The sequence below is a fragment of the Maniola jurtina genome, chromosome 19 (assembly GCF_905333055.1).
Source record: "Maniola jurtina chromosome 19, ilManJurt1.1, whole genome shotgun sequence".
Lineage (NCBI taxonomy): Eukaryota > Metazoa > Arthropoda > Insecta > Lepidoptera > Nymphalidae > Maniola > Maniola jurtina.
This window is the reverse complement of record NC_060047.1, coordinates 2,040,641-2,053,946: the sequence shown is the minus strand read 5'-3', so window position 1 is coordinate 2,053,946 and position 13,306 is coordinate 2,040,641. Positions and strand designations below refer to the sequence as shown.

General features: G+C 36.1%; 1 protein-coding gene across 3 annotated transcripts in view; it reads left to right on the top strand.

The window, feature by feature from the left end:
- LOC123874751 (hemicentin-1-like) overlaps positions 1–8,623 on the top strand; it is a 156,524-nt gene extending 147,901 nt beyond the window's left edge. For all 3 annotated transcript variants that reach the window (XM_045920239.1, XM_045920238.1, XM_045920237.1), the window contains exons 13-18: positions 208–390; positions 2,253–2,411; positions 3,378–3,635; positions 5,050–5,121; positions 5,392–5,468; positions 5,999–8,623. In XM_045920239.1, coding sequence (XP_045776195.1) covers positions 208–390; positions 2,253–2,411; positions 3,378–3,635; positions 5,050–5,121; positions 5,392–5,468; positions 5,999–6,304 — 1,055 coding nt within the window. In that variant the 3' untranslated portion in view covers positions 6,305–8,623. The remainder of the gene's footprint in view (positions 1–207; positions 391–2,252; positions 2,412–3,377; positions 3,636–5,049; positions 5,122–5,391; positions 5,469–5,998) is intronic.
- Positions 8,624–13,306: the final 4,683 nt, after the last annotated feature.

Genomic DNA, 13,306 nt, shown 5'->3' with positions numbered 1-13,306 from the left:
TTCGGATTTATTCCTTTACTTGTGCTATAAGACCTACCGCTCTGTCAACTTTCATGATTCTAGGTCAACGGGAAATACCCTATGGGTTTTCTTGACAGACACGACGGACGGACGGACGGACGCACAGACAGATAGACAGATACAGATAGACAGATGTGATTTCTCTAAGTGAAATAATCCTTGGTAACAAAAATCTTTCTTCAACAGCACGCCCCGCTCCACCCCGCAACTGCTCGCTCCATGCTGGCACCAACAACACGGAAGGTGTCAGCTGGCTCATCGTACGCTGTGTAGCTGGCTACGATGGGGGACTGCCTCAGACCTTCGTCCTGGAAACCCTGGACCCTGTCACCGGCAAGACGAAGTTCAATAGCAGTGTCAATGAGACAGGTTAATTCTGACTTGACTGATATAATTCCTGTTTTTACCCGACTACGGCAAAGCCAAAAGGAAGGGTTATGATTTTAGCAGTCTATGTATGTAGGTTTGTATTTATGTGTGTTTCACCGTAGCGCCTAAACTACTGAGCCGATTTTGATGAATGAACTGTCAATCAATTCTTTATTATGGTCCTAATGACAGGCTAAATTTCTCATGCTGGCACACAGAAGGGATTAATAGGAAAAAGATGGCTCAGTATGTTATACTGTCTAACTGGACCTCCATCGTGGAGGTCTACCGTAGACTTTCGGCCTTCAAACCTTGAACCCGCAAGACCAAGTTGTAAAAGTAATAGGTATTGGTAAAGCCAGTCAGCTATATTTATCCCTCAAATTCTAAACAAAAAGTGGATATTTGTAGTATTTAGCTGGGATAAAATTCATCCACAACCGGCTTCTGGCAAATCTTTTGAATCAATTGAATAAAATTATAAATGAAGTATCAACTGACAGAAATGTTTGTATTAATATTGATTATATTCCAAAGAAAAAAGCATCCTAAGAGCGCTACACGCTGCAACGCCATGGCTATGTCGGCTATGTATCCAAGCAATTCGTATTGGAAACTATGACAGCTAACTCACTTGGCGGTCTCATTGGCTACGGTCTGGCGACGCCGCCAATTTGGAAGCGTAGCCACGACTAACCACTTATACGTGGAGTCTGGATACTTTGCCGACTTGGTGACGCAAAACCAATGCCTGTATGTATTTTGTATACAAATAAGTTATGCCTCCCTCAGTGGCCAACTGATTGCCAGGACAGACCCCCGCGTATTTGTATTCGCTACTGTTGTGTCGTTGAACTACTTATTTGTCAACGGTAAGTAGCCAGAGATAGCCATGGCTACGTAGCCAGCGTTGTCATTGTGGCGTCCCAGTGTGTAACAGCTCTAACGCTCTTCGAGATAGGAATATTCATTGTTGGCAGAGCTGATGTTTGCATTTTAAATGCAATTCATGATTTCAGATCCCCGCGTGGCCGGCGGGTATTCTATTGTTTATTTAATGAGCTCTTTTCATTTTAGAAACTTTTCTGAATTGCCCTTTAGATACTTAAGTTTTTTCTCGAGCAGCAATGTTTATTGCTTTAATCAAATACAAACAGATACTATTGGGCGATTCTGATAAAATATGGTAGATATAACTTTCTCAGCTAAAGGAGCATCATTTCTAGGCTAGTTACATCGTTTTTCAGCATGCGGATATCCACTGCTGAAAATAGGCCTTTCCCAAAGAATGCCACAACATATACTCCTCCTCATCCGACTACTTTCTCCTTTCTTCGTCGTTATTCATTCGTTGATTAGTATTCATTCATAAGCCTTGATTCAGCAAAGCCGCACCTACCACGACGTTAGGGTTCATAAAACTCATACCCCATCCAGATCAGGCCTAATATCTTGATATATGGCCCTAAACTATATCCTGACATACCACCAAGTGAGATTGTGAGCACGATTTTGTCATAAAAAATGAAAAGCTAGTTTTGAAAAAGAAAATCCGCTGCTTGGGAGTGCTATAATTGGTGTTTGATTTAGGCAAAAAACAGTCGCAGCGTTTGAAATACTCTGATCAAGTATTTGGCTGTCAGTCTTTTTTTTTAATTAATAGACTAGCACTTGACTGCAATCAGACCTGCTAGTGACGATGCAGCCTAAGATGGAGCGCGTTTGCTTAGAAGTTGCTTATTCGCTCTTGACTTGATGGTGCCCATATTAAAATGGATGAGAAAACTGATGCCGGAAATCTCAAATAGTTATGAAACGTTTATTATTTTGCGCAGTGTGGCAATAGAACAAATTTGTTCCAGATGGCCTGGCAACCTTCAAGTTGGACCTCGCTCAGCTGTCAGCGGGCAGCGTCGAGGGGGCCACATTTAATCTGCTCATCTATGCACGGAACCTCAAGGGAGAGTCTGAGAAAACCTTACTCGAGAACATTGCTTTCAACGACGCTGCTCGGAGGACGGGTGAGCTTAGGGCATTGTCCTTATTTAAATATGTATTGCGTTGATCGGTGTGCTTATGCGGTATTTTAAAGCTTACTTTATTTTATTAAACTAGAAGTTAAGTCTATTTTAATGAGTATTTCGGTAAAGCCTTTTATGAATTTGTGTTTTTAACCCCCGACCCAAAAAGAGGGGTGTTATAAGTTTGACGTGTGTATCTGTGTGTCTGTGTATCTGTGTATCTGTGTATCTGTCTGTGGCATCGTAGCGCCTAAACGAATGAACCGATTTTAATTTAGTTTTTTTTGTTTGAAAGGTGGCTTGATCGAGAGTGTTCTTAGCTATAATCCAAAAAAATTGGTTCAGCCGTTTAAGAGTTATCAGCTCTTTTCTAGTTTTCTTGTAGAAAAGAAGGTTACATAACCGTTAGGTTCATAATATTATGTCAATTGACAAATGTCAAGCTGTCAAGATGGACGTTGCCTAGATATACATAATTATTTATTTGAAAATGATTTGTCGGGGGTGTTGAAAATTTTTAATTTACACTTGTAATACTTGTAGTTAACAATATTTTAGCAATCGATCAATTCTCTACTTATTCTTGTTATCGACAAATAACAGATGACAGATAGATTTACCTATTACTAATTATTTCAGCCGTTACCTGCACTACTTTTATTTATTTTTCTGTGTGAAAAATAATTATGCTAGTGAATGAGTCGAAAACTTGAAACTTTAGTAATACGATATTAATAAAAAGATCATTTTTACGAACATGACATTCCCTTATCGAACTAAAATAAAGTAAATTATTAGTGTAATCATGACGTCAAGACAATCTATGAATATGAATTCGGAACGAAAAGTTTGAAAAAAAAAAACATTTTACTATATCAAGTACACAATTCAGAAGCACCAAATTTTCCCCCCTCTTTTTTTTGAGAAACAATAATAATTTACCCGAACTATACTTTTTTCAAACAGATGGCAAAACCTCAATGGGCGGAATCACACTAGGCGTGTTAGTGGCCGTGGCTTTAGGCGCAACACTTGCTTTAGGCGGGATAGCCTTCGCAGCACTATGCGCCAGAAGAAAAAGATCGCTTCCGAACCACAAGCATCCACCGGGAGATATGCTGGAGCTAAGCGATGGCTGCAGACGATACGTGGTCGCGTATACGATCAAACCATCGCCGGAGTCCAAGACACCAGACCCACAGCCAGACATATTAAATGCACCAGGTAGGAAATTAGGTTAAGGAAAAGTCCAAAATACTCGACTTAAGAAACTAAATAATACCACAGGATGTTCTGGTAACGTAGGGTAAAAAATATGACAATATCATAAGCATCCACCGGGACCTGTGCTTGTGCTAAGCGATGGATTCACTATCATACCATCGCCAGAGTTAAAAACACCAGATCCGGCTAGCGGCTGCTTTAGAACAAATTGAATCCCATTGGTTGTGGAACGTCTAAAAGGACTCTAATATTAATTTTGCAGAAAGATTTACTTTTCTCTCAAAATACAAAAAAAAAAAAAACATGAAAGCTAATTAAGCTTTGAAAACATTATCACGGTCAATTCATGTGGCCAAAATAAAAGGAGTTTTTGTTTTCAGCGGTCCAAATGGAGTTTTTATCTTAAGTAGGAAAATTTCGTTGAACGTAGAAAAACAAACCCAGGGGAAAATACCTACTTGTAGCGTGCTGCGGTTTGTATTACCGCCCCTATTTTTCCTTCCCTTTTGCTTTTTTTTGTAACGCATTTTGCATTATCGTGCCCACTTTGTTGGTCGGAAAACTCAAATTTCTTTTTTTATTCTTCGGTATAACTTTGATAGTGTCAATTAATTGTGGAGCAATAAACTTTGAACTATACATAAACCTATCCTTCCCGTTCTCACGTATGGTGCTGAAACGTGGACACTAACAAATGGTCTCGTCCACAAATTCAAAGTCGCTTAGTGAGCTATTGGGGAGACTATGTTAGTTTTCCTGAGGGATAAGATCCGAAATGAGGACATCTCCAGGAGAACCAAAGTCACTGACAGCTCAAAACATTAGCTAGCTGAAGTGGCAGTGGGCAGGCCATGTCTGTCATAGAGGAGATGGCCGTCGGAGCCCAAAAGTTTTAGAGTGGAGACCGCGTATAAGCAAGCGTAATGTGGGACGCTCGCCAGCACGATGTACCGACGATATGAAGAGGGTAGTGGATGGATGAGGAACACTGAGGACTGGATGTGGTGTTGCTCATTATGGGAGGCCTTTGTCCAAAAATGGACGTCCACAGGTTAAAGACTTCAGCCTCCTATATCCCGGACACGCACCTCTAAATTTCGGCATTTTGTTTTGAGCAATTGAATATCACTTGTTTTAACGGTAAAGGAAATATCGTGAGGTGTGTGCCTAAAAGTTGTCGAAGGTGTGTGAAGTCTGCCAATCCGCACTTTGCCAGTATGATGGACGATGACCTACACCCGTCTTACTCTGAGAGGAGAAAATGTTTAATAACTAGTGAGGCAGCGCGGCGATGGGTTGTGTTGATAATGATGATAGTTAATATATAACTTGGATTTATACTATATAATTATGTAGTTATTGCTCGTAGCTAAATGATTTTAAGATAAGTAATTTTGTGTATAATTTTGTACAGATGGGGAAAATCAAAAATTACCGCCCACGACAAGCGAAGCGGACGAGTGGCCTAGCATAAAGGAGTTAAGAGGTACCAATTGAAATTAAATTTATATTATTAATCTATAAAAAATGTCCTTGAATTTGTCTCAATGAAATTTCAATGACATTGCTTTAGTACAAGTTCCACTAAGGCGACAAAGTTTAGTACAAGTTTCACTAAGGCGATTTATTTGATTTATTTTGATAGAAATACCTGATTCAAAAATACAGGGCAGTGTAAATTACTTACACAAAGAAAAATTACACTGAAAATGTACTGAACAACTGTCTTCTTTCTTCAAAATGTTGGTTTGTGCAGGCGATTGGAGTAAAACTGGAGCTGTTTTTTCAGCGGAAGATCTTGCTCTCCTAGACTCCACAGGACGTCTGCAACAGGTGATTATGTATTAAATATTGCCCTTAACTTCATTTATAACAATTTCTTAGATGCGATATTCATACTAATATAATATTATAAATGCATTTATATTCTTAGATGCGATATCCATACTAATATTATAAATGCGAAAGTGTGTCTGTTTGTCTGTCTGCCTGTCTGCTAGCTTCTCACGGACCAATAGTTCAACCGATTTGGATGAAATTTCATACTTTCATACTTCGTATTTTAGCTTAGGTCAACCAGGAAGGACACTATGTACTTTTTAGTCCCGGAAAATCAAACAGTTCCCACGGGATTTTTAAAGGGCCATACGCTTAATCGATTTGTATGAAATTTGGTACAGAGGTAGCTTGCATCCCGGAGATTGACATAGAAAGAGTATATTATATAGTAATAAAATAAATCAAAGAGTTCTCACGGCATTTAAAAAAAACCTAAATCCACGCGGACGAAATCACAGGTATCGTCTAGTTAGGTATATATAAGTTAAATTCATGCGTTAACGAACTCATATTTTCTCCACCAGCTAACCCCAGGCAGTGACATGGTGCCAAGCAGTAGACAAGAGGACGTTATCAACCAAAACTTAACGAACAACTTTCGGCCGAACTTCGTAGTAACTAATAGTCCAACTTTAGGAAGTCCAAACTTCGTCTGTCCCAATGGCAACGTGGGATCGCCATTCGGAAGTCAAACCCTTGCTCTTAGTGGACCAACTTTGAGTTCGAACAGCTTGGCAACTTCCACTTTGCATAGAAAAGGGAAAGGAAACGTGAGGAGAAGGGAGCATGTATTGGCTGAAAACTTGCCCGGCCCTGAAAGCTGCGTGTAAACTTCTGCGTGAATATTCTCTAAATACTAACGTTGTTTTCAAAGCTGATTCACCGACGAAATAAATAGCAACAGTTCCAGATAAGGTCAAAATGCATTTTATGACGTCATAATGTTTAGGATTTTAGGAACTGTTAAAAATATGTCATAATTAGACCGTTTAGCTTGTCGGATTGACAGACGTCAATACAGGCGATTGGATAAGAATTTAGAGAAATAGCCATGATCAAACTATTTCTGACTGATGTCAAATATTTCGCCGTTGAACTCAACGACGAAGACGACGTTTTAGAGAAATTCACCGATAACATAATGTTGTAGTTTGTAAGATTAAGACTTTTTTAAAGTGTTATATACTGTAGAACTTTGCCTATAAAACACTTTAAAATAAATCATTAGCAGGGTTCCTATTCAGTGAGGCAGCCTCGCCAGGTTTTACTTTGTCCGGCAGGGCGGTTAGTGTAGAAAGCCAGTGCGCTGCCTCGTCCTCGGTCGGATAAAGCAATGCTAGCCCTAATAAGAACCCAGCTTTTTCACAATTTTTTACTAGCCAATCACTGAAATTGACATATACAAGTACGCTGGAAAAGGTGTGCAATAAAGAATGACAGTTATTTTTGTTCCGATTCGAAGCGCCCCACCGAGCGTACCAGAAATTAAAATTGACACTAATTTATGTCAAATAGTGTTCATGTCATGACAGATATCTCATCACTGACGTTTAGTTAAGTTTAGTTTAGTCAAGTACAGTCCAATGACGCTCACTGCTGCTATCAGCGCCAAAATAGCGAAAATCAACTTGCTTTAAAAACAGGTTGTCGGTCGCAAGTCCAGCGTACTCGTATTAGTAGAGGTCAGTGTATCCAATAGACAAAAACTGAGACTTAGTTTATACCTTTTTAAAATTTGTATGCAAAAGGAAATTGCTGGAACCACGCAAAGAGTTATGTAAAGTATAAAATAAAAATACCTCTGAATTAAGAACTAGTTTAAAATACCTAAAATGAAACCTTCATAATATTTTGTTAATTTTTAGTTGTTTTATTGACAAATTATTTTTTACTCTAAATTAACTTTCTAAGTAAACAGGTCCTTTAGAATCAGCGTTCTTAACTTCTCGCTTGGGTACAACTCAGATACTAGAATATCAGAATGACCTTTTCGCTGAAAGATTATCATTCATGTTGGATGTTAAAATGGTTAGCACTCACGATAGTTTATAGCTCGTTCACAAAGGCTGCGTAAGCGTTGCGTAAGCCTAGAAGTAGCGCGTGCCATTGCGTAGTAATGTATGGAACTGTATGAAACATGGCACACCGCTTGCGTAAAGCGTGGACGTATGCGTAACCCGGTGTGTTAGGGGTTTACGCGCGTCACTACGCACGTGTCACGTGTACGCAACTGGAGTGAATCGGCGTTAAGTTTAAACGCTAAAACTATGACAATACTTACTTTCCTAGTTAAATACAAATTCTCGTGACTGGGTACATGATTATCCAAAAACATAATTAAATTGTTATAATTTAAGTTGATTATAATGCACTCGTTATTGAAGAAAAAATATATTAATAATTTTGAATGAAACTGAATATATGGTCTACTAGACTACAGATTTATTATCTGGAGAAAGGTTTTGTGAATGAACATTCATATTTCTAGTATAATAATAATAATGTCAGTTTAGAACCTAAGCTAAAGACAATTCCGTTTTTAAATTGTCATGTACTCAGTTTTAATTTCAATTGTGTACGAATATTTATTTGCTCAAAGAAATTTTTCATTAATGTTGTAGATGTAAGTAATGATTACAAAATACTACCTATTTTCAAGACTGTATAAAATTTGTATATAGTGTTAAGATTAACTATGCATTAGATGTACCTACTGTAAAATTATGGCTAAGAACTTTTTACTGTTACTTACAGCTTGTAGATTTTAATACTTTATTTGTTAAATAATATATACGAGTACTTATATAATATCATATTTTATTAGTTGTGTGGATGTATGTATATATATAATATGCGTATGCAATACATATAATATTTTTAAAAACATGATTATTAGTACGTTTTAGACTCATAATAAAGTTTTCGTCAAAAATAAAAATAGATATATAATTTTTGTTGTCACAAAATTTTGCTTGAATTTGAAATAATATATTAAACTGTTTTTGGTTTTCCTCTACAACATTTATAAAATATTTATTATTCATAGTTTATATTTATTATTTGTAGTTTTAGAATAGAATAACAAATAAACAATCTTGTACGGAATGAAGTAACTCTGGATTCAAAGTGAAATTGATAAATAAATTTTAAGAGGGCTCTCTCCGTCACTCATTTCATACAATCGTAGTTCCAATTTCATTTGAATAGTAAGCAACCAAAGTCCGTGAAATTTTGCAGACATATTTTAGAAACTAATATCTATGTCTGTGGTTTTCCAGATTTCTGTTAAAATATTCGGTTTCAAAGTTATGCGGTCTTAAAAATTTTCATACAAATCTTTGAGCCCCTGTAATTTTAAAACTACATATTTTTAGAAAAATCTGAAACACCACAGACACAGATATTAGTTTCTAGAATATGTCTGCAAAATTTCATGGACTTTGGTTGCTTAATATTCAAATGAAATTGGAACTACGATTGTATGAAACGAGTGACGGAGAGAGCCCTGTTAAGGTGTAAAGTTAGAATAAATAATGATTGCTTTTGTTGTGAATTTCTTTGTGAAATGTAAATATTTGTTACCTAAATTAGGTAGTGCCATTTTATAATGATAATAACTGCCTGAATGTTCCCAGTTTGTGTTGATTTTATTGTTCAGAGTTTAAACGAGGCTTCGGTTATATATTCAAAATATACATGCTATATATAAAAACATAGTTTTTTTTTGAAAAAAAATCAATATGGCGGCACATTTTCCAATGTGAAATTTTTCCTTTTTTCGTTCGATTTGCCAGGGCATTTGTGTTTTGTAGATAATTTTTAAATTCATTATCCTAAGCTATCAGTTGGCAATGTTAATAAAAACTTCAGGTTTCGGTTTTGCTCTCATAATTCTTTATTAAAACCAAGTAGCATGTATATTTTGACTTTGAATCAGACAAGCGATTTTCGCGACAAAATTGTCGCAACGTAGTATTTGTGTCTCGAAAATCGCGTATGTGGATAAGCCTTTTAATAAAATATTATGTCGAGTAGTTATACTTCTTGTAGCTGTCAGTATCAATTTCCGCGATCCTAACGATCTGATATGGTGATTTTATATTAAATAAATAATTAAAAATTTATATGAAAACTGCTTTTTATTTGTATTTATCCTAATCTAGTCTTTTCGGTAGGAACGGCATTCCAGTGGTAAATTATTTTGACGACTCAAAAGCACCTTGTAAAAGTTTATTTAAATAAAAATATATTCTCAATTCTCTAATAAGTATGAAACGCTGGTTACGCTGGAACAATAACAAGCGACAATGCGGCATACATTCTTTTTTTTTAATTAAAAATGAAAAGGATTTAGATTTATTTATTACATGATTGTAAGTATTAGAAAGATGTTAAACATAAATTATTAAGTAAGTACATATCTATAGGTAGGTATAATCTACTGCCATTCTTGGCTTGCAAAGTTTACAAGCTTAATCCACTTTCGATCTTCTTCTTCGTCGTATCACTCTTGGCAGAGCGGTCGTGGTCATCACGAAGCAACGTCTTTGAGGGCAGATGTTAAACGCCTCACGAGCATTCGCCACTTCTCCCTGCTGGCTGACAGATTTAATTTAGTCGGTCCATCGCATGGGCGACCTTCCTCGCCCTCTGGTGCCCTCCATCTTGCCCTGCACGACAAGACGCTCTATGGAGTTACTCTCACGCCGGGAGACGTGTCCAAAGAATTTCAATATGCGACTCTGTACTAACGCCGAAAGCCGTTGTTTGATTCCGAGTTCTTTGAGTATAGCGACGTTGGTGCGAAATTCAGTCCATGAGACTCCTAGCATCCGCCTCCAGTACCACATATCCAGAGCATCAATCTTCTTCTTCTCGACCAGTCATCATGGAAATACAACCACTTTCGATAGGTACAAAAAATATTTTTACTACTTATATCGTGACATAATATTAATACTTAATAATAATCTTATCAAAATATTAAAATACAATACATTATAATATTTAAGTAATCATTGCATACGAATAGAAAATTTAACAATTCAATATTTAAATTAGCAAAAAGATTTTACAATGATACTCAAAGAAAATTAAACACTAATAGGTAGGTAGGTACTTATCTGGAATCATAATTTCAAAAGAAATAAATAAGTGCTAAAATGTTACAAGTCAAAAAATGGAATATAAAAATGGTCAAATAGCATTTAAGCCATATCAACATTAATCCTAATATTAATATTCACATTAAAAACTATTATGACGTGAACTCTCTCGACCATTTTCTTAGTCATTAAATTGCAAAAGAAAAACAAAGGATGGAGAGGGCTCTCTCCGTCAATCATTTCCACTCGTTGCATACAATCGTAGTTCCAATTTCATTTGAATACTAAGCAACCAAAGTCCATGAAATTTTGCAGACATATTCTAGAAACTAATATCTATGTCTGTGGTTTTCCAGATTTCTGTTAAAATATTCGGTTTCAAAGTTACGCGGTCTTTAAAATTTTCATACAAATCTTTGAGCCCCTGTAATTTTAAAACTACATATTTTTAGAAAAATCTAAAACACCACAGACACAGATATTCGTTTCTAGAATATGTCTGCAAAATTTCATGGACTTTGGTTGCTTAGTATTCAAATGAAATTGGAACTACGATTGTATGAAACGAGTGACGGAGTGAGCCCTGTTAAACACTAACCTCAATGTACCTATAAAGAATTTTGAAAAGAACCACAAACTATTTTATTTTCATAACAACTGCCTTTCCTAATAAAAACAAAAAAGAAACATTTAAAAACTAATCCACTTAGAAAAACATTTCAGACGTTGAATAAAAACATAATTCGTAATAATCAGCCTTCTAGATAAAAAGCTAAGGGATTACAGTAATATAAAGTACAATAAAACCGGCCAAGTGCGATTCAGACACGCGCACCGAGGGTTCAGTATTCGGGTATTTTTTCCAACATTTTATACGATAAATCAAAAACTATTATTCATAAAAATAAATAAAAATCTGTTTTAGAATGAACAGGTAAAGCCCTTTCATATGCTACCCCACTTGGCATAATTATCTTACTTTGAAAATTTAAACACATTTTAATTTCTTTTTAAACAATGTAACCACAAATTTACGATTTTCGGATTTATTCCTTTACTTGCACTATAAGAGCTACCTATTATATAAGCCAAATTTCATGATTCTAGGTCAACGGGAAGTACCCTATAGGTTTTCTTAACAGACACGACGGACGGACGGGCAAATGGACGGACGGACAAACAGGCAGACAGACAGACAACAAAGTGATCCTATAAGGGTTCCGTTTTTCCTTTTGAGGTACGGAACCCTAATAACGATAGAATAGGTTCTTTAAAGTGTCTAGACTTTGCTAAGGCTCTTTACTGTGACGTGGCCTACTAATCCGATTAGAGTCCTGCCTCTGTCGAGTTAGGCTTCAGACAGACAAGTAAGTTGACTGGCTTTTAAATTTCAGGAAATATAAAATTAAGTAAGTGGTTTGGTAGTTACGTACTTTTTTATTAAAATGCTACAACAAAGCTAGCCTTTCTAACTAACGAACACAGAATATTGACTTCGAGTGACCTATTTACGGAACGTTCGTTGACCTCTTGCATCAGTCAGATGTTTTATTTGCAACGTATTGTGAACTTTTTAAAAATACAGGGTTTTTTTTTTAATTTTGTAGTTTTTTATGGTATCTTATCAGTGATCATCAGCACTATCACCTGTCTTCGTTTTTGCTAGCGTTCTGGTTGCATCCTGTGTTACATTAATTATTATTATTATAATATTATGTACTAGCTGACGCCCGCGACTTCGTACGCGTGTATTTAGGTTTTTCGAAATCCCGTGGGAACTCTTTGATTTTCCGGGATAAAAAGTAGCCTATGTGCTAATCCAGGATATTATCTATCTAAATTCTGAATTTCAGCCAAATCCGTCCAGTGGTTTTTGCGTGAAGGAGTAACAAACATACACACACACACACATTCAAACTTTCGCCTTTATAATATTAGTGTGATATATTATACAACCCAAACGAATTCGGGTGGACTGCTAGTTAATAATTAATAAATATACATACCTGGTTGTGTGCACAAGAAATCAAAATACTTAATTGTAAGTATTGTACCCCATAGCCAGTGGTATCCATCCAATTTCCAATTTAAATACATACTGTACAAATAGTGTTATTTCCAATTTTATTGTAACGATAATAACCGGGTTGGAACAAAGCCCCAATTGATTAATTCAAAGTAAACAGGGCTTATTAAATCTGAGTTTAACAAACATGGCTGCGGTGAAACATGTACACGGAATAATAACAATTATATTGTTCAAATACCGGCTTATATATTAAAGATTACCTACCACTCTATCCGAATAATAACATACTCACTTACTTTATCTATAGTAATATTATAAAGACGTAATGTTTGTAAGTTGGTTTGTAGGGGATAATCCCTGGAACTACTGAACCGATTATGAAAATTCTTATACCAGTAGAAAATTATATTAAGTAGGTACATTATTCCTGAGTGACATAGGCTATATTTTATTTTATAAAAAGATTAGAGATTTCTACGAAAATTGTAATAAGCTAGTTATAAATACAAAAAGGATTTGTTTCTTGGTTTGTCCTTCAATCACGCCACAACGGAGCAACGGATCGGCGTGATTTTTAGGGTTCCGTACCTTAAATGGTCTCTCTTACTCTCTCTGTTGTCACTGTTGTCACTCTCTGCTGTCACTCTGTTGTCTGTCCGTCTGTCATATTATCTGTCAAGAAAACCTATAGGGTACCC